The sequence below is a fragment of the Pocillopora damicornis genome, chromosome 9, assembly GCF_964200805.1.
Source record: "Pocillopora damicornis chromosome 9, jaPocDami1.2, whole genome shotgun sequence".
Taxonomy (NCBI): Eukaryota; Metazoa; Cnidaria; class Anthozoa; order Scleractinia; family Pocilloporidae; genus Pocillopora; species Pocillopora damicornis.
Window position 1 is genome coordinate 20,262,033 of NC_142678.1, and position 22,405 is coordinate 20,284,437.

The 22,405-nt window shown below is 38.7% G+C and overlaps 2 protein-coding genes across 2 annotated transcripts; one reads left to right on the forward strand and one right to left on the reverse strand.

The window, feature by feature from the left end:
* The first annotated feature begins 11,504 nt into the window (after window positions 1–11,504).
* Window positions 11,505–12,410, forward strand: LOC149040578 (histamine H2 receptor-like). Its single transcript, XM_089181439.1, has one exon. It carries the CDS (start codon window positions 11,505–11,507, stop codon window positions 12,408–12,410), a length of 906 nt encoding a protein of 301 aa, XP_089037565.1.
* A 2,595-nt stretch (window positions 12,411–15,005) lies between these two features.
* On the reverse strand, window positions 15,006–21,662 carry LOC149040579 (uncharacterized). The gene is made up of 4 exons (XM_089181577.1): window positions 21,232–21,662; window positions 20,397–20,480; window positions 17,621–19,883; window positions 15,006–15,059 (listed from the first exon to the last, which is right to left on the reverse strand). Exons 1-4 carry the CDS (start codon window positions 21,660–21,662, stop codon window positions 15,006–15,008), a joined length of 2,832 nt encoding a protein of 943 aa, XP_089037703.1.
* Window positions 21,663–22,405: the final 743 nt, after the last annotated feature.

Genomic DNA, 22,405 nt, shown 5'->3' on the forward strand with positions numbered 1-22,405 from the left:
AAAATTACCAGTCAACGGAACGTGCACTAACTGTAAATGATTCAGTTCATGTTGGTTGGTCATCTCAAGAAGAGAATTATTTTTTCTAATGAAACAAACATGGCTTTTTCATCACAATTTTACATGGTTTACGTTATATTAAATCTGCAAAGGAAAAACTATGAACGATCGAGACAAGTAAATTTTATTATTTCGCGATTCATACTCAAAATTAGTTTGTTATAAGATAAAAACGCACAGTCTAAAATGAACCAACACCCTAAGAGAGATAGAACCAAATTAAAAAAGGAAAGATTCTGCCTTCAGATAACAACAGCCCAAGTAGGACTGACTACCCGTGGGAGACAGAACCAGGTGAAAAATAGGAAAGGTTCTTCCCTCCGATAACAACATCCCAAATAGGATTGACTACCCAAGAGAGAAAGAAATAGTTGAACCGGGTGACAAAATTGGGGACTAAAAAATTAAAAAAATGAAGGTTCTTCCCTCACGGAGATAAGACAGTTAGTTAAGGACTGACGAGCTCTCGCATCTTCCGTCTTAGAGGGACGTTGTCGATTCTCTCCAAAACGTGTTACAGAGATTGAATATTTGGGCTTCAAGAGAATCAGAAACTGGAATTTTTGTCGCGAGTTTAATAACGACTTAGCGAACGACAAAAAGATACCTATTTCTTTGATCCGCGAGGCGATCAGAACTCACCTGTTTTGTTGTGAATACATCGGCACCAGTGTCACGCAAGCGTGGGAGCGAGGCACACGTTCTGCACGAACAAAATCAATCAAGCTTCGGCGTCCGACGAAAAACTTCACTACTGTTGTTTATTCATAATATGTTTTAATACAACGCCTCAAAATTTGGGATTGTTGGGTTGCTTTAGCCGTTCCTTAGTGACTACGATGAAAACTAGGCATTTTTGGAGTCTTATACCTTAAAATCGAGTTTATGGATTGGTCGAAAGAACCTTTCAGGAGAGCGAGGTTTGCGTATGCATTACACTTTCTGTTTTGTTCACCTTTCGGGCATACCTCCACTCATTACACAATAGCAGGTTTCTATCTTTTGGTTGGGAAAGATCTAATCTCACATCCGACGGAAGGTTAATCTCTTCTAATCTTTCAGATGTTTAAGATAATTAGCATGGAACATTTGAATTATGACACGAGAGCACTCTCGTATTCTAAATTCCTGCCAAAAATTTAGGACATGCTTATAGGAGGGCCAGTCTCAGCCAAAGCCTTCAACATTTTCTTTTGTCTCATGAAATACAAAATCACTGAACTCGGACAACCTGTTCTAACCTTTCTTTCACGCACCGCTCAATAGTTTTCCGCTTTTGGTTTGTACAGTCACACAGAAAGTAAAATTCCAGTTCAGACAAGTGTGATATGTAGTTGAAAAGGATCAAATAAAGAGTAATATTGAGTTTTTATCAATTTTTTTGACGAACCGCTCCGTACTTTTTCCGTTGCCCAGACTTTCAACTTTGCAAAATCACTCAATAATTGAAACTCAAGCTCGGACAATTGACGAAATGGAAGAGGATCATACGTCAAAAAAAAATTTAAAAAAAATTAATAGATAAACAGATACATGTTTTCAGGTCGAGGAGAGCACGTGGGTCCATCGTGCATTTAACAATCGCGATCGCGAGCTTTTCGAAAAGCTCTAAGAAGGTGTCATTTTATTTTTGGCAATGGACGGGAGAAACGGACGATAATTAAATCCCTGAAACGTCCACACAATGGAAAATAAAAATAGAATTTTAATCATGCACTAAATATTTTCCCTTCGGATCAAATGAATGTTTAGGCAGCTTTCAAAAACTGCTTTGTCACTTGTTTTCAGGGTAACTTTCCCATCAAAAGCATGGAAAGACGGCTATGCGTGTTTTATGCGACGCGTATCTTGTCAACGAAAAAGCGGTACTCAGTAGTTATCGAGATCAGGCCCAAACAGGTAAACTCGTAATTGCCAGAAAAGGTTACATGGAAACTGAAAGTATTCGCCCCGTGGTTCGCGCAAGCGAGTGACGGATCTCTTGCGCGCGCGTTTTCACGATCAAAGATGTGCCATTTGCAGCGCTAGCATTAGACACAAAATTTACGTACTTCCTACGGCAGTCCTTGCTGGAGCGTGACCACTGACTGCCTGTCCATTCTCAGAGAGAGTAGAACCGATTGGGCCATAAGCAAATTTGTCAGATCTCAAAACTTTTTAAGAGGCGGGGGTAGGGTTTGTCATAAAAGATGTGTAGTCATAATGTCTCGGTTAATGTATTGTAAGGGTTTGGGAAGGTAATTATCAAGCATTGATCAAACTTTCGAACCATCGCTATCCTTACATAGACCGCATGATGAAATACTTGATTAACAATAAAAAAGCAATTGATCATGCAGAATGAAGATTGCGGAAATATATCAACTTTATCGATCAGTAAGAGTAAAATGCCTTAACATTGCTGTGGATCAGTTATCCAGTCTGTTGAAAGTTCGATACCAAATACATCTCCGGTATCCATAACAATGAATCGAATAAACAGCGTAGCGATATGGCATCAGTGGCACTTTCATTTGCGCGACGAAGTGAAACATTTAATATGACGTTTAGTTTGTTTACTTATAGTGTGAAATTTTAAAGACTGCAAGTTTTCATCGAAATTCATTCACTTTACAGAAATAAACCCCTCACTGTGGGCTGAATCACAAGCAGCGTAATGACGGAGTTAATATCTCATTTAAAACATAAACTGTTGGAAGGCAAGAATGAAAGAAATAACCGGTAGCGACAACCACTTTCGCTGCTTCCTTTCGAATTAGATTTCTGATCGAGGTTTTCGCTATTCTTCGATATGAACAGTAAGAAAAATTATGGAACGAACATCAACTAAGTTATGCTTATATTTACCTGGGAAAAGTCGTCTTCCACAACGGTGTATGAGTAAACAATTCATCTCCTTAACCCCTCAGATTCAACAACATCAACATAGTGTCTTCCGCCCCGCAATATCAAGACACTCCGAGGAAGACTGGTAACGAAAGGCTGTATCGGTCCATCAGGAAAGTTTGATGAAGCACTCAACTCTTACAGACCATTTCTAACATTTATGAGCGGAAAAATAGAAGGATTTGAGATATCAGTGCGCAGCTCTGTGATGACGGCCCTGATATTCTTATCGAAAGGATATCACCTCAGTCCTAGACTCGTTAGAAGTTTGTAATTACATTTATTTAGTTAGTGCATGCTGTTGGTCAAGAACACTAACGACGTAAACATAAAACCACTACAAATATCTTCGTGAGCCTTATAGCTTTGGAATTTCCTTTTCTTCTTTTCACTGATATATTATGTAGTCGGCATTTGTCATGCTAGAGAAACATATGTATATATTATATCAACGAAAGAAACCTCAGCTAAGTATTGAATCTTCGATGAGACTTTTCGGTATAGGCAAGTAAATTTCTGAAATTGTTGTGATATTGAAAGTAATTAATCTTCGTATGTCTAATTTCATTTTTATGCTCCAGGTCTGATATCCGGCCCATGTAAAGGCACAAAGGCCCTTAAAGGCCTCTCTACGTTGCATTGGGGATCTAGAACATGGGAGTTGAGCTTCGCAAAAGCTTGAGAGGAAGACGAATGGCAAAACTGCTAATAACATTATCATTAACTCGCTATTAAGGTTCCAAGGGGTATGACATTGACGGTAGTTTTTATGTCAGGATTATTTTTATGCAGGTTTCATGCCGATGCTATTTGGGTTATCCTGCTGGGTGGACGACTTCTTATCAAATTGTTTTATTACGGACAAATAACTAGTTAACCGATATTTTTAAAATTTGCATTTTACGAGCGTTTTTCATCGTATGTTGTCAAAAGATTTCCTAGACCACTTTATCGTTGCGTTGTATTGCGTTTGGTGGAAACAGGAGGGAAAAATCATCAAATGAGACAAAAAAATGTTGCCATTGTAACCACATATATAAATAGGGAGTCTTAAGTTAAAAAAGGCTGATTAGTTCAAAAAAGAAATTTCTAACAAAACTATCAATATACGAGTCTTATAGTTCAGTGTATTAGATCAGGTAATTCCGAGCAAAGAATATCAATGTTGTTAAAAAAGAGCAAATTATCTTGCCGAAATTAAAATCTTACTGTACATTTCACAAGAAAGGCTTTAAGAAACATTCCGTCCATAGGCTTCGTTTTATGGACAACTGGGTTTATGTGCGCGATCAATAAAAGTATTTAGATGAGAGTTTATTATGTTTACAGTCTAAACACGGTTGTGTTGTTATATTCACGTGTGTATTGTTAAGAAATATACTTTACAAAAGCAATAGAGGACTTTTTCCTAGGTTTCCATAAGTTCATCGAAACCGGCCAGGGTGAGCGATCGTGCATTGAGAGAGTACTCCAAAGTTCTGCATTTCCGGCTTAAATAACTCCTTTATGGTGGCTAAAACACTAAAAAATCCGTATCGCTGACAGACAATAAGGTTCAAACTTTCCTAGAAGGGGAAGAAAACCAATATACTAAAAGAAAAACCGAAAGTTGCGTATTCAGTGGCTTTGGTGTCAGCATTTCTCTTGGCTGAGAATGAAAATCGACAACTGGAATATTTGCCACTGGCCGATTTTGGCCGTTTACCTGAAAGACTTCTTCTGTCGGAAAGGAGAAAGTCAATGAATGAGAATTTTTTAAATTGAAAATTACGACCATTGTTGTTTTTGTAATCATGATTCAGTGCATTTTTCCATCTTTGGAGTCAGCGCCAACGCACTCTACGATTGTTATTCGAGGATTGTTGATTCACTTATTTTCATTCATTAATGAAGTCGGCTTTTCTTCCAAGTAAAGGGCTATTGTGTTTATATGATTAACAAAATAAAACATGGTTGTTTGTAAATATGGAATTTCTCTTCTCGTGCTCAACTCTAAGAGAAATTCCACATCTACGCGCTATTTATTGTGCTCCCAACCCCCACCCCATGTATTATTCTCTATTTATCATGCTCCCCCCCCCACCCCATTCGAGAGAAAGTAAGGCAATATAATCATCATTCCTCACTTGAATTGCCTCATTATTTATATATATTTCCATACCTTTAAAATACAGCCTTCAAAAGTTTGGATTCGTTTATGTAAATTATGTAAATGAACACAAAAACTCTGGGACAAAATCGTCTCAAACAAAACAAATACTGTGGGAGCCAAAAATATCTTCAAGCACTACGCTTTGAATATCGCGTACTGTCTTTGGATTTTATATGATCTGGGATTTGCATTATAGTTAGGCGATACGCTCCAGTCTCCGAATCGAGTTCTGGCTGAACGTAGACGAGTAGACTCATGTAAAAGTTGCAATTGACTAGCGATAGAAACGGTAGAAACATTTAAACGATAAGAATGAAAAGCAATGCATTTTGTCGCTTTTAGAAAACTCAATAGCGATACAAGTGCAACGATTAGTGAGCTTCCATTCAGTTTTCTTTCTCTCTGAGTGGAAAAAAAAATAATCGAGGATGATGACTGAGATAGCCCAACCAGCAACTGCACAGATAACTAAGAGAGAAATTAGATAGAATGGTGAACACATGATAGGGTCTCAAAAATAAACACATAACTGCAGCTGCTTGCAATCAGAGGTATCAGAAACACCACTTTGATTTTAGCCGATAACCAAATTATTAATATTTGTTGGTTTTATTGCTACAGAGAAAGGCAGAACGTCGAGTTTTCAAATGGCAAGTATTAAAAAATCGGAATCATCATGAGGAGAGAATACTATCTTCACCCACCGGAGTTGGAGTTAAATTGAATACAAATGCAGCGGTAGATCAAAAGAAATAAACGTCGCCGTGTTATATTATTTTCTAAAGTTTTGTCGGCTGGATCCTTCCTCGCGCTCACCCGTAATGAGTGCACTCCCCCGGTCTCCGTTTCAGACACTACTATTAACTTTTATTTTAAATTACCTTACATTGGCCCTTTTTCTGTTGTCACACAAAAAAGGGTTCGCCAATTTGCTAAGTGTTACTGTAACAGCATCGATATAAAGTTGGTTTTTTCATCTTTTAAAATAGGCAATATGTTTGGGGTGAAAGACCCTATCCCTCGTGGGCTCTGTACGTGAGCGAAACCACCACATTTTCATACATTTACATATTTCTCCACAATGTCGCACTCTTTGTTCTGACGAGTGTCTTAACACCTTAGGTCACGCCGCCACAACTTTTCAACTTAAAATCAAAGAAAAAAATATTATTAAATGAAACATCGACTAAAGAAGTTTTTTAAGGAAAAAATAAAATTTTGTGAACCAAAATTAAAAACATTAAAAAAGATGCCTCGTATTTCGATTTTGAAATGTTTTCTGTGCCATTTAAATTGCCTTTTTCATTGATATAACTTCTCCTGTAAACATCTAAAGCTTTCAAAACTGCATTAAAGGTTTCTGGAAACATTCCCGTTGTCATTTATTTGATATTCAGATATTGATTCTCCAGACGAAGCTGTTTTGTTTTTGGGTTCACATAGATACGGAACTTTCTTTGAATTAACGACCCACAGGCGTAGTGTAGCTTACTTGTTGTTCCTGTTCAGCTGCAGTCAAAACGTCGTACGACATCTATAGATGTCATATGTCAAACAGTTTGAAAGCTAATTTCGAGTCTTGATAGTGGTGTGTTTATTCTCTATCACTATTCCTTGGCTTGTTGTTTTCTTATTCATTCTGAAAACCGCCTTTGGTCAATTTGATTTGATTTTTTAGAGGATACGAGGTACTTCGTTATTAGTGAGGTATGTTAGTAAAATTTAATTCGTTTACAAACTCTAGTTTTGGGGAGAGGAGGTTAAGCGAGTTCAAATGGGTGGAGAGAAGTTATGGAAAATCCTCTGTAAGCCTGTGGAAAATTTGAGAATTTTGGTTTTGTTTCTTTCTTTTAATGCTTATGAAACGGACCTTGCGAAAAGCTTGTTCCTTCGTTACACGTTCGTGACGAGATGATGAAAAGATCTTCCTGTTTCATTACCGAGTACAAAATTTATCATGTTGAAGAGAGGACTTGATCCCCTCTTGCCATATTTGTTATAGTATAATAGCATGTGGAAAAGTTTCTAAAAAGTTAGATTGTTTCTTTTGATGCCTATAAATGATAATGCTTATCTCCCTTTCTTCTGCTTCAATGATGTAATTTTCCTCGTAAAAACGAAAAGCTTTCAAACCATCATTCAAGGATTTTAGAAACTATTTATTTCCACACGTTTGATGTGCTTATGTTGATTCTCTATATTAAGCTGTTTTGTAGGTGGATTTTCTACAGGGAAAGGCAGAACGTCGAGTTTTCAAATGGCAAGTATCAAAAAATCGGAATCATCATGAGGAGAGAAGACTACCTTCATTAACCGGAGTTGGAGTTAAATTAAATACAAATGCAGCGGTAGATCAAAAGAAATAAACGTCACCGTGTTATTTTATATTCGAAAGTTTTGTCGGCTGGATCATTTTTCCCGTTTAATATTATATATTCTTAGGTACTAATCAACAGCTTTCAAAAAATTAAACTCTATGATCAAGGAAATAGCCCATCTCCGATAGTATTTTGCAGTTTGACTACGATAAAGTAAAGGACTTAGTCCAAATTAACGCAAATCAGGTGTATGCTTCCATACAAAATTTCGGTTCAGCTGCACTAAAATTAACATGCTCTAATTACTTCCTTTATGATCCTGCCTGTGAGATAGTGAACGTGAGGCTGCCAATAAATGTCTTATTCATGAGAATATTTTTAACTTAAGATATGAGATTACAACTGTATTAGTTTAAAAAATTTACACCGTCGAATTTATGACGACATTCTTGAAGTTCTGTTCAGTAGGTTTGCTTTACTTATGACCTACCTTGCAAGAAAATAAAGTCTTTAATATAGAAATTACTACATTAACATCATAAAGTTGGTGATGTTGACTGTTGACTTATTATTTTAGCTTTATACCCTATCCCTGGTTCTCATTCGCACTCTTGTTGATAGAGCCTACACAATCAACAACGCATGGTTGGGTTTCCACGAAAACATCTAGAAACTCACTGAAATCCTTAAAAAGAATCTTTTTGCAGCCCATCTGGTTGAAAGGGTTGTCAATCGGTATCTCACGCTCACCCGTGATGAGTGCGATCCCCCGGTCTCCGTTTCAGACACTACTACTAACTTTTATTTTAAATTGCCTTACATTTGCCCTTTTTCTGTTATCACGCAAAAAAAGGGTTCGCCAATTAGCTAAGTGTTATTGTAACAACATCGATTTAAAGTTAGCTTTTCATCTTTTAAAATAGGCGATATGTTTGGGGTGAAAGACCCTATCCCTCGTGGGCTCGGTACGTGTGTGGTTTACAAGTTTTTATGTGCGAGCTGTAATGCCTGCTATGTGGGTGAAACCCCTCGACATTTATCCACACGCGTACGTGAGCACTTGATCAGTAATGGGACCTCTCATATTTTCAGATATTTACATAATTCTCCACAATGTCGCACTCTTTGTTCTGATGAGTGTTGTAACACCTTAGATCACGCTGCCACAACTTTTCAACTTAAAATCAAAGAAAAAACTACTACCAAATGAAAAATCGACTAAAGAAGTTTTTTAAGTAAAAAAGAAAATCTTGTGAACCAAAATTAAAAACATTAAAAAAGATGCCTCGTATTTCAATTTTGAAATGTTTTTCCAAGCCAGTTAAATTGCCTTCTTCTGTGATATAACTTCTCCTGTAAACACCAAAAGCTTTCATCCCTCCATTCAAGGTTTCTAGAAACTACTCATCTTCATTTATTTGATATTCAGGTGTTGATTCTCCAGACGAAGCGGAAACTATTCATCTTCATTTATTTGATATTCAGATATTGATTCTCCAGACGAAGCGGTTTTGCCGGCGGTTTGGGTTCACATAGATACGGAACTTTCTTTGAATTAACGACGTACAGGTTTAGAATAGTTTACCTGTTGTTCCTGTTCAGCTGCGCTCAAAACGTCTTACGACATCTGAATATCATATTTTAGACATTTGAAAAGTTAAATTCGAGTCGTGATAGTGGTGTGTTTATTCTCTATCACTATTCCGTGGCATACTGTTTCTCATTCATTCGGAGAACCGCTTTTGGTCAAATTTGACTCTAACTCAGTTTTTAAAGGATACGAAGTACTTCGTTATCAGTGATGTAGGTTCGTAAGATTTCATTCTTTTACAAAGTCTGGTTTTGGTGAGATGAAGTAAGCCGAGTTAAAGTGGGTGGAGAGAGTTTATGGAAAATCCTTTGGAAGCCTGTGGAAAATTCTAGAATTGTACTCTTATTTCCTCCTTCTAATGCTTATGAAACGGTTGATGAATTGGAGACCTCTTGTGAAAAGCCTGTTCCTTCTCAGCCTTCATTACACGTTCGTGACGAGACGATGAAAAGATCTTTCTTTGTTTCATTACTTAGTACAACATTTTCCAACTTGATTCCCTCTTGCCATCTCTGTTTTCATATTTACACACATCGACAATCTTTTAAAATTTTATAATACAATATATTTATTATTATTTATATACAATCTTTTATAATTTTAGCTTCTTTTGATGCTTATAAAACGGTTAAGGCAATTGAGATATCTTGTAGAAAGGCCTTAGTTTGCTTATTCAGAGCATATCAAAAGAAAGTTGTATTGTTGAAAAAAGAAGAAATTTGTTCCAAAAAGAGAGGGACGCTGAATTATCAAACTTCTGGAACTGTATTGCACCAAAAAAACGGAACAGGAACATGAGTCAAAGAACAAAAGAAAGGTAGCAAATATAATTATGTTGCTATGGTCACCGACAATCTGAATTGGTGATTGAGCGCGATAAAATTGTCAACCCTATTTTTACATCTGACTTTCGCGGTGCGAATCAAGTTCACTTTGCCGCAAAGCCGCCGTAGTTTATGACTTCTCGAGTTTACCCAAACTCCTTTAAAAAGAGAAAACAAATTACAAATGGACTTCTTATTTCTAACGAATCGTTCAAAGCCGGTTAACTTGCCTGCTTCAATGATATAATTTCTCCCGTAAAAACCAAAAGCTTTCAAAGCTCTATTCAAGGATTTTACAAACTATTTATTTCCACTCGTTTGATGTGCTAATGTTGATTCTCTATATTCAGCTGTTTTGTGGGTGGATTTACCACCATACAGGACGTTAATTAAAATAACAATCGCCGAGGTTATGGGCGGATGCCTCTATCTGTAATTCTTGTTCAGCTGCACTAAAAATGTCGTTTTCCTTTCAGCTATTATCTGTCAATCATTCGGAAAAACTAAATTGGAGTTCTAAAAGTGATAAGTTTAGTCTGCATTGCACTCTTCCTCAGCCTGCTACTTTCTTTTCTATTTGAAAACCGCCCTTTCTGCATTTGACTTAAACTCAATTCGTTAAAATGATAAAAACACTTTCGTTATCATTGAGGTAAGTTCAAAATATTCTTAAGATTCGTTTGCAAATTCTGCCTTCGATGAGATGAGGAAAACTGAATCAATATGGACGGAAATGTGTCATTGATAATCTTAATAATCGTAACGCGACGAAAAAGATATCTTTCTCCAGCTTGTTGCTTATGATATTGACAAAGGAAGAAATTTATCCGAACCGGGAAAGACCACGACTAAACTTCTGGGTGTTGAAAACAAAAAATAAGAGATACTTTTGCTTTTAACAACACTTTTTAAAACACTTTCGTTATCATAAGTTCAAAATATTCTTAAGATTCGTTTGCAAATTCTGCCTTCGATGAGAGGAGGAAAACTGAATCAATATGGACGGAAATGTGTCACTGATAATCTTAAAAATCGTAACGCGACGAAAAAGATATCTTTCTCTAGCTTGTTGCTTATGATATTGACAAAGGAAGAAATTTATCCGAACCGGGAAAGACCATGACTAAACTTCTGGGTGTAGAAAACAAAAAATGAGAGATGCTTTTGCTTTTAAAAATGCTCGTTACATTTCACCTTACCTACGGTTAATTTGTCTTAGGGTTAGAGGCGGTAGCAACAATAACCGTATTTCTAATAGCGGCACCGAGAAGAGGAGCGGGTCTTTCTATTAAGTCTTTATACAATATTTCCGGAAGATCTCTTAATTGTTTGTTGTCATCTGCATTTGGAGGCTATAAATTTCCTTCAAGCAATTGAGATCACTAGTGGCAAAGCTTTCCACTTATTCAGTGAACATCGAAAACGTTTTATATTATTATATTCGTCTTTTTCAAAAGAAAAAGAAATGAATAGGCTGAATGATTAAATTTCCAGATATGAATCTCGCATAAAGAAACACGAGGATCAGTTTTAGTTAGCAGACGAAACTTAGTTGGTCAAAACACGTTCAAAAAAATGAAGCAATAATTGACTTATTTCTTTATTGAGAATATTGAATTCGTATTTCATTTTACCTCTAATTGAACTATAGCAGCCAACAGAGCTCAGAGAAAATGCATTCTATCGCTTCAGCTTCAGAGTGCATTCCTTGGCTTGTGGTGCTCATCATCGAATGTCTGGCCATTGTCATCCTTAACATCATCACCATTGTGGTTTTGGTGAAGATGAAGCGGCAGCTACAGCGGCGGAGTACATATTTGATCATCCATCAGGCGATAGTCGATCTTTTAGTGGGCGCAGTCTCTTTGCCGCTACAGATTGAACACTATATAGCGTGGTTCTGTCCGCTGTGGAAGTACAAACGAGAGACTATTTGGTCTTTGTATTTATCCGCTGCATTTCATCTTCTATTCCCGTTCACTTCCTTTACAAATCTTATGGCTATTTCCCTAGAACGGCTACACGCAACATTTTGTCCATTCAGGCATCGCTTTGTGAGAAAATGGGTTTATAGAGCCATAATTATTGTCATTTGGTTAATACCTATTGTTAGAGTAGCCGCTATAATTTTCTCATGGGAAATTGGTTATGTCGAGGTAATTAATACCTACTTTTATCTCCCATTTTATGCACTTTCTCTATTTGTTATATGTGTATCTTACATCCTCGTTGTTATCAAAGTACGATGTAGTCGTCATCTTCAATTCCATTCTAGGTCCAAAAGAGAAAGAAAACTGACGGGTACTGCGCTTATCGTCTCACTTGTATCGTTACTTTGTTTTCTACCAACGATAATATATATAGCATGTTGTGGCCTTTCCTTAAATTATTTCCAGAATGCTCACATTTATCTGGCTGTGCTAGTTCTATTTTACGCTAACTCACTTGTAAATCCTATAATTTACGCTCTTCGGATGCCAGGATTCAGAGAAGGTTTATTACAGCTATTTTACAGGGTCCCAGGCCTTTCTCGTATCGCCTCAGCAAATCTGCCACTTCGTAACCTTAGGAGAGCGTAGATTAAAGGTAAGAAAACTACCAGCATTTCCATTTTATGTTTTGGTTTCTATTGAAATCTTAACACTTGTAAAAAAGAGGAGGAGGAGGAGGTATAGGAATAGGTAATTGATACAGTATAATTTTGCCTTTAAAAAGAAACAGTTTAATCAACTTTTTATGGGCCCAAAATTGTGATTATTAGCATAAGAGCTTGACTTGAACCAAAATAAATGTGACTTTTAACAAATCCGAGATGAATAACTCAGAGGGACTCTCCCACCCCCTCCCCCACCCACATTGATTGTGTGAACACGGAAAACAATTTTTTTTGGTTTTATTGAAGAGCACTATGCGCAAAGGAAAGCCATTTAAAAATGTGTGAATAAAAAGTAAAAATCGTATTTACAACATCTGGAATAACCACAGTTTTTATATGGACGGGAGTGTTTTACCGGGAAATAAAACACTGACGTCCACTATCGTAGTATCAATACGACCACCACATCCAGGAACCAAGAGGTGTATTTTTCGTATGTAACACGTGGCGTGGTGATATTGAGCAACGACGACACGATTCGGGCCTCTTTAAACTTTGCTAAATGAACTTGGTTTGTTTGTTGTTTGGAATATTGATTGGCAGCAAGATTCATTGAGGTAAGTGACGAAGATGTAAATCGGCATTTCCCGAACAACATGAGAAGGAGGAAACCTAGATATCTTCTCGCCACCGAGTAAAATTCTAAGCTTATCTACCAATGAGAGCAAAAGAGTCCCAAAACGTCGACCTTCTATTTTATTTATCATTTTCTATGAAATGAAGACAAAACGGCTCATCATATAAAAAACATTGCCAATTTTCAGGTGAAAACGTATTCAGCCCTGTAATTATAAGTATGTCATTCCAAGGAAGGGTCTGAAGACTGGTTCACACGTGCGACACAAATGGAAACGAAAACGCAAATGGAAATGGAAGCGAGTTCACACGTCCAACGTAAATGCAAGGAAAGAGAGATACGCATGCACAGTAAAAGTATTTTTCCAAGATGGCCACAATGATTGCGCTTTTGCCGATTCACACGTGTGAGAAGCGAACACAAATACTGGCTTAAGAAGATGAAAATGTTTTTATTACTTAGGTAGACGCTTGCGTTTGCGTTTGCATTTGCGATGAGTGGTTCACACGATCAATTTCTTGCATTTGCAATTGCGTTTTGCTGAGGTCTCCTGGTGTGATTGATTGACAGAGGGAGGTGCGGGTACTAATCCTATTACTCTCTTAGGAAATTAATTAAACTTTTTAGAGGCAGCACAATAGAAATATTATACGTACTTCAAATCGTGTAATAACCCAAGTCAATGTGCCACTTTGGAACTTAAGAACATCTCGGATATATGGTTGAAAAGTTCTAAGGACGCTTGAATTTGATGTGTTCAGACAGCGAGTATTTGTATTGCTAAAAAAGATTTTGTGCCATCAGTTTTTTGCTTTCTTTCAAAGTTTAATTAGGGACGGATAACTAAAATGAGGAAAATAGCCGCGCTTTTTTTTGCAATGGGAGCGAAATAGAGGTTCAGCTTTTCATTCAGACCGAAGAGACTAAATTCTGTTGTTATCGTCCCTGAGGAATCCTGGTAACTGGTTGTGATAAAAATTGCAATTCTGATATAAGTTAACTAGCCTAATCCGAATCAAGTGACACCTTGCCGCAAGAGCCGCCATAGTTAATGACTTCTGAGGTTGACACACAGCCCTCTGCAACCCCGCCTCCCAGGGAGAAAAATACTGGTAAAGCGTATTTTTTCCAAAGCTGCGTTTATTGATTTGGGTTGAAATATTCACTTTATTAACGATCCACCCATTAATGGAGACTTAATAAAAACAAGAAAAACAACAACAAACAAAAAATAGATAAATGAGTTTCCACAAGTTCGTCGAAACCGACTAGGGTGAATAATCGTGCACTGAGAGAGTACTCCATAGTTCTGCATTTCCGGTTTAAAACAACTCCTTCTTTAATGCTCCCCTGTCCTTAGCCCCCTTCGAGAGCAAGTACGGAAATATAAGTCCTCCCTTGAATTGCCTCACTATGTATACATTTCCATACGTTTAAAATACAGCCTTCAAAACTTTGGATTCGCCTATGTAAATTATGTAAATGAACACAAAAACTCCGGGACAAAATCGTCTCAAACAAAACAAAGACTATATAGGTACCGAACACCTTAAAACCCTATGCTTTGAATATCGCGGGTTGACTTTGGATTTTATATGATCTAGGGTCTTGCAAAATGGTTACGCGATACGCTCCAGTCTCTGAATTGAATCCTGACAGAGCGTAGACGAGAAGACTCTTATGAGAGTTGACTAAAGATAGAAACGTTACAAATATCTAAATGATTAAAATGACAAGAAATGCATTTTTTCGCTTCTAGAAAACTAAGCAACGATAAAAGTGCAACGATTAGTGAGCTTCCGCTCAGTTTTCCTTTTCTTTTGAGTGGAACCAAAAGTAATCCAGGAAGATGACTGAATTAACCTGACCAGCAACTGCACAGATAACTCAGAGAGAAATTAGATAGAATGAGGAACACATGATGGGGTCTAAAAAATAAAATCATAACTGCTGCTTCTTGCCATCGGAGGCATTAGAACCACCACTCCGTGTAGCCTATAACCAAATGATAAATATTTGGCGTTTTTATTGCTGCGAGGAAAGGCAGAACGTCGAGTTTTCAAATGGCAAGTATAAAAAAAAACCGAATCATTAGGAAAAAATATTATCCTTTTTCACTGGAGTTAGAGTTAAGTTTAATACAAATGCACCGGTAGATCAAAAGAGTTAAATGTCACCGTGTAATTTTATTTTGTAAAGTTTTGTCGACTGGATCATTTTTTTCCCTTAATGTCATATATTCTTAGTTACTAACCGACAGCTTTTAAAAAGTTCAACTCTGTGATCTGGGAAATAGCTCATCTCCGATAGTATTTTGCAGTTTGAAATTAGTTCAAATTAATGCATTACAGGCGTAGGCCTCAATCCAAAATTTTGGTCAAGCTGCTCTCAAATTAACATACTTTAAGAGGCTGTCTCTCTTATTTCCACCCGGTCAATTTCGCGTCAAAAATAATTTTGCCTGAAACTCTGTCAACAGAAAGACTTTACCTAGGAAAGAACTAAATTAGATTTGGTTTGATTCGAAATAATTTTCTGACTGCATTAGGGGCCATAATTATTTCCCAGTCCGTAGGGACCGTCGCAACGTCTCGAAAATTGAAAAATAGGCATATTTTGTAGCATTGTAAAATATTTTATTCGCATAGTTAAGCCACAAAATTTATATCAGATTGCTTAAAAACCTTTCTAGTTTGCCAAGAAAGTTAGAATTTGCCCTCTCAATATATTTGAAAAGGCGAATTTTAGCATATTCTGACGACTAGAAATCGCCGTCGGCCGATGGCCGTAAATAACCTTGATTTAGACGTTAAGTTTTGGGATTTGGGACCTGGTTGACGACTCTATCCTACACAGCCGTTAAGTTTAGACCTTTATAGGCAAAAATATGCAAAAACCCCTGTACGTTTTCGATTTTTGAAAAGTTATGACCGTTTGAATCAGCGCATGTACGAGCATTAGTGATTTTTTCGCCCACACCAAAATCGAACCACTGGAGCAGATTTCGTCATAAATACAGCTTACCCGCTTTGCAGCCCGGCTTCATGGCTCACTTCAGAATTTTCTAATAACTAAATTGGTGAAATCCATGATAAACTCAACAAATAGCAAGGTATTGCCTTCGGAAAGTAGGCGGCATCCATCGCGATTCGTGGTATCAAAACAATGTCGGAATTAGCCACATTTCGCGGTAAATCACCCATTTAACATCGCTACAGAGCTGAATTTTTTCCAAAGTCAGAATATAAACTCTCCATGTCTGGAAGCTGAGGGGGGAAATGAAGGTTTTAGGCTTCTGAAGTGAAGTAATAATCGCTTAAATTTAGATCACGACGATCCAGTTCGATGTTATACTGTTCTCATAAAGGTCCGCACAAAAAAGAAGACCGCTGATAGCTTGTGCCGTACGTTGTGCCGTATGGTTTCGTTTTGTATCCCACTTTACATCCCAATGTAATATTTGTGGAGAAAAATTTTGGATGAAAAGAATAAATGCTTTTACCTAGAGTGTGATATCATATAATTAATAAATCAGTTTCAAATATCCTGAGCTTGCTTCTCTCGGTTCCGCGTCGATTGTGTCCACAGATCAGCAACCTGTCAATAGTCGGAGAAATCGGCTACCAACGTGATAAAAACTTTGACACATGCTTCGTATGAACAGATGTTATGTGTTGCTTTTGGTAAATTTTCTATTGTTTTCATCAAAACATTTCACTGACTACTAGATATTATAATATATTACACTATAACAACGCCGTCAGAACTTGATATCGGAACTAAAGATAGTTTGTATCTGTAGAGCATATTCTACACTTTCAGCCACCGTATAAGACATTGTTTACACAAGTCTACTGAGAAACACATTGACAATCACTAATCAAGTCCGACAGTTTGTCTATGAGGATCTGTTTTTTGTCTCTCAATTTTACAGGGATCTCAAAATGACTACAAATGGCTCTCAACAAAACCACATTGAATTTCTGAAGTGTGTTACTGTGGTAACGTTCACAGAGGTCATACGTGTCGTAGCAGATTGGATGTGAGACTTTGATCTCTTTGTTAACTTTGTCTACTAGATCTTGTCTCTCAGAATTTTCCTGGACGCATTGGACATCTTCCTCCTCATCCAGCGATATCCCGATCGCACCCTGATCTTTTCGTCGCATTGCTGCTAGCCGGGAGAAAAAGCTCTGAACTTGGCTCTTTGTCAGCCACTGTTCTCTAGTGAACAAACGTGCATTTGATTCATTTTTCGCATTTCGCATGTCCACTACCACTTGGGCGGGGTCTGCCTTTCGCCCAGTTCTTTCTCCAAGTATAAACCGTGCCGTTAGGTATTCTTTTACCTTCTCTGAAAATCTAACGCTGCCCCTTGGTTTGCTTACAGCCCATCCTGTTCGTAGAGACGAGTGGGGCGAAGTATTCACGGGAGAAGTGAGTGGTGTACTGGAATCTACCGAACAGCTCGAACACTCGATACCAGCGGTATCTATCGACTAGAACTTAAGGGCCCAGTCCCTTTTGATTTCATCATACTGGCTTAACCTGCTGACTGTATGCTTTCCAACGTCCAGGTGCAGCTCTAGCTGCGAAAACGTTTCGAACACTTCAACACATCCAAGCACAGAGCATTCAAACAATGGCGTTGTACTCTCTGTTTTCTTGCTGCCCTTTGAACGACGCTTGACCACACGCTTTTCAGGAGGATCATAAAACCCTTGAGATTCTATGGTTTGAAGGGACGTTTGACCCTGGTGCTTGATATAAATTACGTCATATGGAATGTACTTCCCTTTACCGATGCCATAACATTTCCAAACTCTCAGACCGGTATCTCCATATTCGAAGTTGTGGAAGCTACTAAAATGCTCAATCTTATTTATACAGAGAGTGTTCCTTGATTCGTCGACTTTGCTCACTGCAGCTGTTGTTCCCTTCACTGGGTGTTGCGTTAATGCATCTCTCATGTCCACGGCAGTTAGAACATCGTGCCCTTCGTTGCAGTATGCACGAATAGAGGACTTCATTGGACAGAGGATACGATCGCAAATGTCTTTACCAGACTGCGGCTCCGAGTAGTGATAACTATGAACATCAACCCCAACTGCTTTTGCGACATCTCTCACAGCGGTTACTAGGGAGCTGTTGTGATAGCAACCGGCTTCATCTGACCTTAGATGGACTTTCTGCAGCAAAGGATTCTTTACTTTCAACTGCTTTAGAAGATCTTCGAGAATTGACGTAACTGCATACCAGTCCTGAGTACACTGATCAAAGAGATGAGCGTACGAGATGACTTCCGTCGTGTTAGACTTGCTTCGAGACACAACGCTACTAATGTGCCAACTTAACCCTCTTTTTCCGTACCAGTCACTTTGCTTCTCTCTATAGCGCAGCTGCAGAAACTTCATGGCCCAATCTATAACAAGAAGACACGAAGTAATAATATCTTGCTTTGCACATTCCTGATTCACGGATCTCATAATGTGAGCCTTCCACTGGACGATAGCCTCTGAAGATTTCTGTACGTCGTACAACATGTCATTTTTTTGGTCCTCGCTGTAAAAACTTAAGGTTTTGTTATCCTTAACAATCTGTTGCATCTTCTGTAAAACGGAAGTAATCTCGTCGCATTGAGGGCAGAGAAGCGTGTGTTGATGTGAGCATTGTTCCTGGAAATCTGGATCGTTTGGATCGCTGAGACCAAACTTACGACAGTGGTCGGGACATTCGCTCTCATCTTCCTGGCAGTGACTCTGAAACTGGGTTTTGAGGTACCTCTTACCCTCGCTGAGGGCTCTCCGCAGTTCGTCTGCCACGTTCTTTGCGAGCCCAATCTGATCAAGCTCCTCCACTATTCGGAGGAGTTGCGCGAACCCCGCCGACCCGTCAGCTGCTGTGTTATCCAGGCCACTAAGGGACTTCTGTTGAGAGGCTTCCCTTACCTCGAGGATGCGAAATAGGGTTGAACGGCTTAGTGGTTCAAACTTTTCTTCTTCGCAGAACTGAAGGTACTGCTTGACCATTGTTGACCTTGTGACTTTGCGAATGACATTTGGCATTGTGATCTTCTCACCACTGCTGAGCCTCAGTTTCCTCGTACTAAATGACACGTCTTGATAAAAGTAAGGGCGGTTCGCGAAGTCTAAGAAATGGTCAAGCTTTATTGGTGGCAGTCGAACTCGATGACACGGGGACTTTTCGACCATAGAACCTGGACCATACTCTCTTGCATGAGCTCTAGCGCGTCTAATTTGCCACTCGCTTAACTTTGAGTATGGCTCGTGGATTTTCTGAAGGGTCTTCACTGGATATCGATAAGCATATAGGCTTAGAATTTGGGTCTTCAAGGTACTCGTCATGGCGTTGCTGTAGGCCTGCATCAACGGTACAAGGTCTAAGTGGCTAGTCCCTTTATCTGGTGTAAAACAGGCCTGAAATAGCTGTTGTCCAGCCTTCGGCGCAATGATGTCACAAACGAGAGTACAAGCTTCAGTAGCCTTGTCAATGCAAATATCTTTCTCGTGTTCTTTTGCCTCCTCCCGTGTACTTTTCAGCTGAAAGGTCAACGGACTGACGCGGCCAGCACCGGTTGCTACCGGGTTCAGTTTCTCCATGGCATCTGTAAACGCCGACATTGCTAACTCGCTGGTACTTTCAGCAGCCTCGTCGTCTCCAGAGCTCTGGCTGTCGGTCTCAGATCTGCATCCCAGAGTCCAATCAGCTGTAAGGGCATTTGCTTTCGGTCGAGGCGGCGTCGCGGCAGGCGTTGAAGTGACTGTTGCAAGATTTAAAGCTGCCATTCGTTTGGCGACTCTGGGAGTTGAGAAAATCAAACAAAAACTTGAAGTTCTCCCGCCATGTGATTGACTGCATAGTATGTCCCTACTAAAATCTTTGCGCGCATTGTTGCGAAAGTAGAATTTGTTGCTAACGAAGAACTCATTCTTCGTCAGCAATACGCACAAATAATTCCGTGCTGTTCACTATCAGCACCACCGCGTGCAATTTTATGGTACATTAATCAATCATTTTCTCTTTTTAGGTCACCCAATTTAAAGCCAAAACACTATTTGTCACTTTTTTAAAAAATGTTACCCATTTTGGCCGCGTACCTGTAAACATAACTTGCTTGCTGCATTAGCAATGTTGCGCAAAATGTTATAGTGTGTGGCCACGTCGAGGAAAACAATTTTGCTAGCATGCAGCATTTTAATTGAACATTTGTCCTTAAAAGTTCTCTAGGTGTCAATGCATATGATGGTCTGCTTTATTTATAGGATCAGGTAGCATTATATCACCTGTAAGGTTAGTCCTCTTGCTGGTTACTTTCTTCGGGACGTTGCCCTTGCAACAACGTCATGTTCTCCGCGAGTTTGATCTTGTGCAGCTTGTAACAAGATACGCAGATTACTGAAAAGCACGAAATACAACAATAATGCAAAATGATAATAAGTAGAGCCATACTTATAGAAAACAAATAAAAATTGTTGCACTATGATCACGTGACCCTGGGGTACGCTCTCAATTTTCGGATAGGAGGGTGTTTGCAAAGGTTGTTAAACTCTGACTCTATTTAGGGATAAAAGGGCGAAAATCGATGCCTCCTCGTTTTTATATCAATAACACAAAAGTGCTTTGTGTAAATGTATAAATGTCAAAACAGAAGGAATGTTATCTTGCATCGGCGTAAACATTGGTGTAAAATTACTTTCCAAGTTTATTTCTCTAGTATCTCGCCTTGCGTGTATGACATAAAAAAATGCTTTTGTAAACATGTAGATGTTAGAGATAAGGTAGGGCAGTAAAACCCAATGTATTACGCATTTTTCAGTGCAATTGTTGTGTTTCCCGATTATATACATAATTGACTAACGTTACAATTTTGTGGTGTTGGAAACTTAGGTTCAAGTTTGCTTCAGAGCAATGTTATAAGTCGAAGTGTGATTTAACTTATCAAGTTGCACTAGCTGCCATGTGGTATCACGGTACGTATCTTGGGACGAAATCGCAGCAGTTGTTTTGTTTTATACTCACTCGCGTGCGAGCTTTGGCCCAAATGTTAATCAAATTCCAAAATACTGAATTCTGACATTTACCGCACCTCAATATATATGTAGATATCACCTTAATTTAAACCCTGCCCTTCATTTCAGGACAATACCTGGTTGGTAAGCTAGAATTTACATAAAAATCGTACTTACGGGAACCTGTTGGAACGAGTTCTGCAAAGATAGTGTTAATTTCCCTTGACATGTCGAGATGAACTGCGTTTCTAGTATTTAGCTGCTTTTTCCGGCCGTTGTGCAGCGGGTACTGGCAAGTGCGACGTGGTCGCCAGTTTTTACCCATGTTTCCTCTATGCTTTTCGCAGATCCAAAGTTCTTCAAGTTGATCAGGGGAAAGGTCGTGTGGCAACCCTGACCTGTTAATGATAAGCTCATATTCTTGTACCGTTCCTCTAAGCTGACCTAAGTGACATGCTCGTAGATGATCACTGATATCCCCTGTACATTCTGAAAGCTTTATCAACCTCGCTGAAGACTCGCTACAGACTGAAGCCTCTCTGGTTTCGAAAAAGCACTTGCATGCCATACTACACTTGCAGGCCTTCCAGAATAAATAAAGGGTCAGCGGGTTCACCCGCAATGGTTAATGCGGACCTCTGTTATTCGCGATAGTGCAATCGTTGAGCTTTAAATTCCAAATTTTAGCCCCCAAACTTCGACAGATAGACTTACAAATGGAGTTCTATGATTGATTCTTGAAGAGAATGCAGCTGCAATCCAAACTTTCAACAGGACATTAAGCGCGAAACATGGCTTTAGTTTTCGAGTTTAGTTCGCAACAACGAGTCAAAGAAGAGTATCGCTAGATGCCGACCGCTGAAGTTTGGAGTTATTTGCTGGAGTTATCATAAATTTCACCAGTTTGGGGAGCGAGGAATATCTGAAATTTCACTCAAACCTAAGATGCGACGAAGGTAAGCTGTATTTTTGACGAAATCTGCTCCAGTGGTTCGATTTTGGTGTGGGCGAAAAAATCGCCAATGCTCGTACATGGGCTGATTCAAACGGTCATAACTTTTCAAAAATCGAAAACGTACAGGGATTTTTGCATATTTTTGCCTATAAAGGTCTAAACTTAACGGCTGTGTAGGATAGAGTCGTCAACCAGGTCCCAAATCCCAAAACTTAACGTCTAAATCAAGGTTATTTACGGCCATCGGCCGACGGCGATTTCTAGTGTTCAGAATATGCTAAAATTCGCCTTTTCGAATATATTGAGAGGGCAAATTCTAACTTTCTTGGCAAACTAGAAAGGTTTTTAAGCAATCT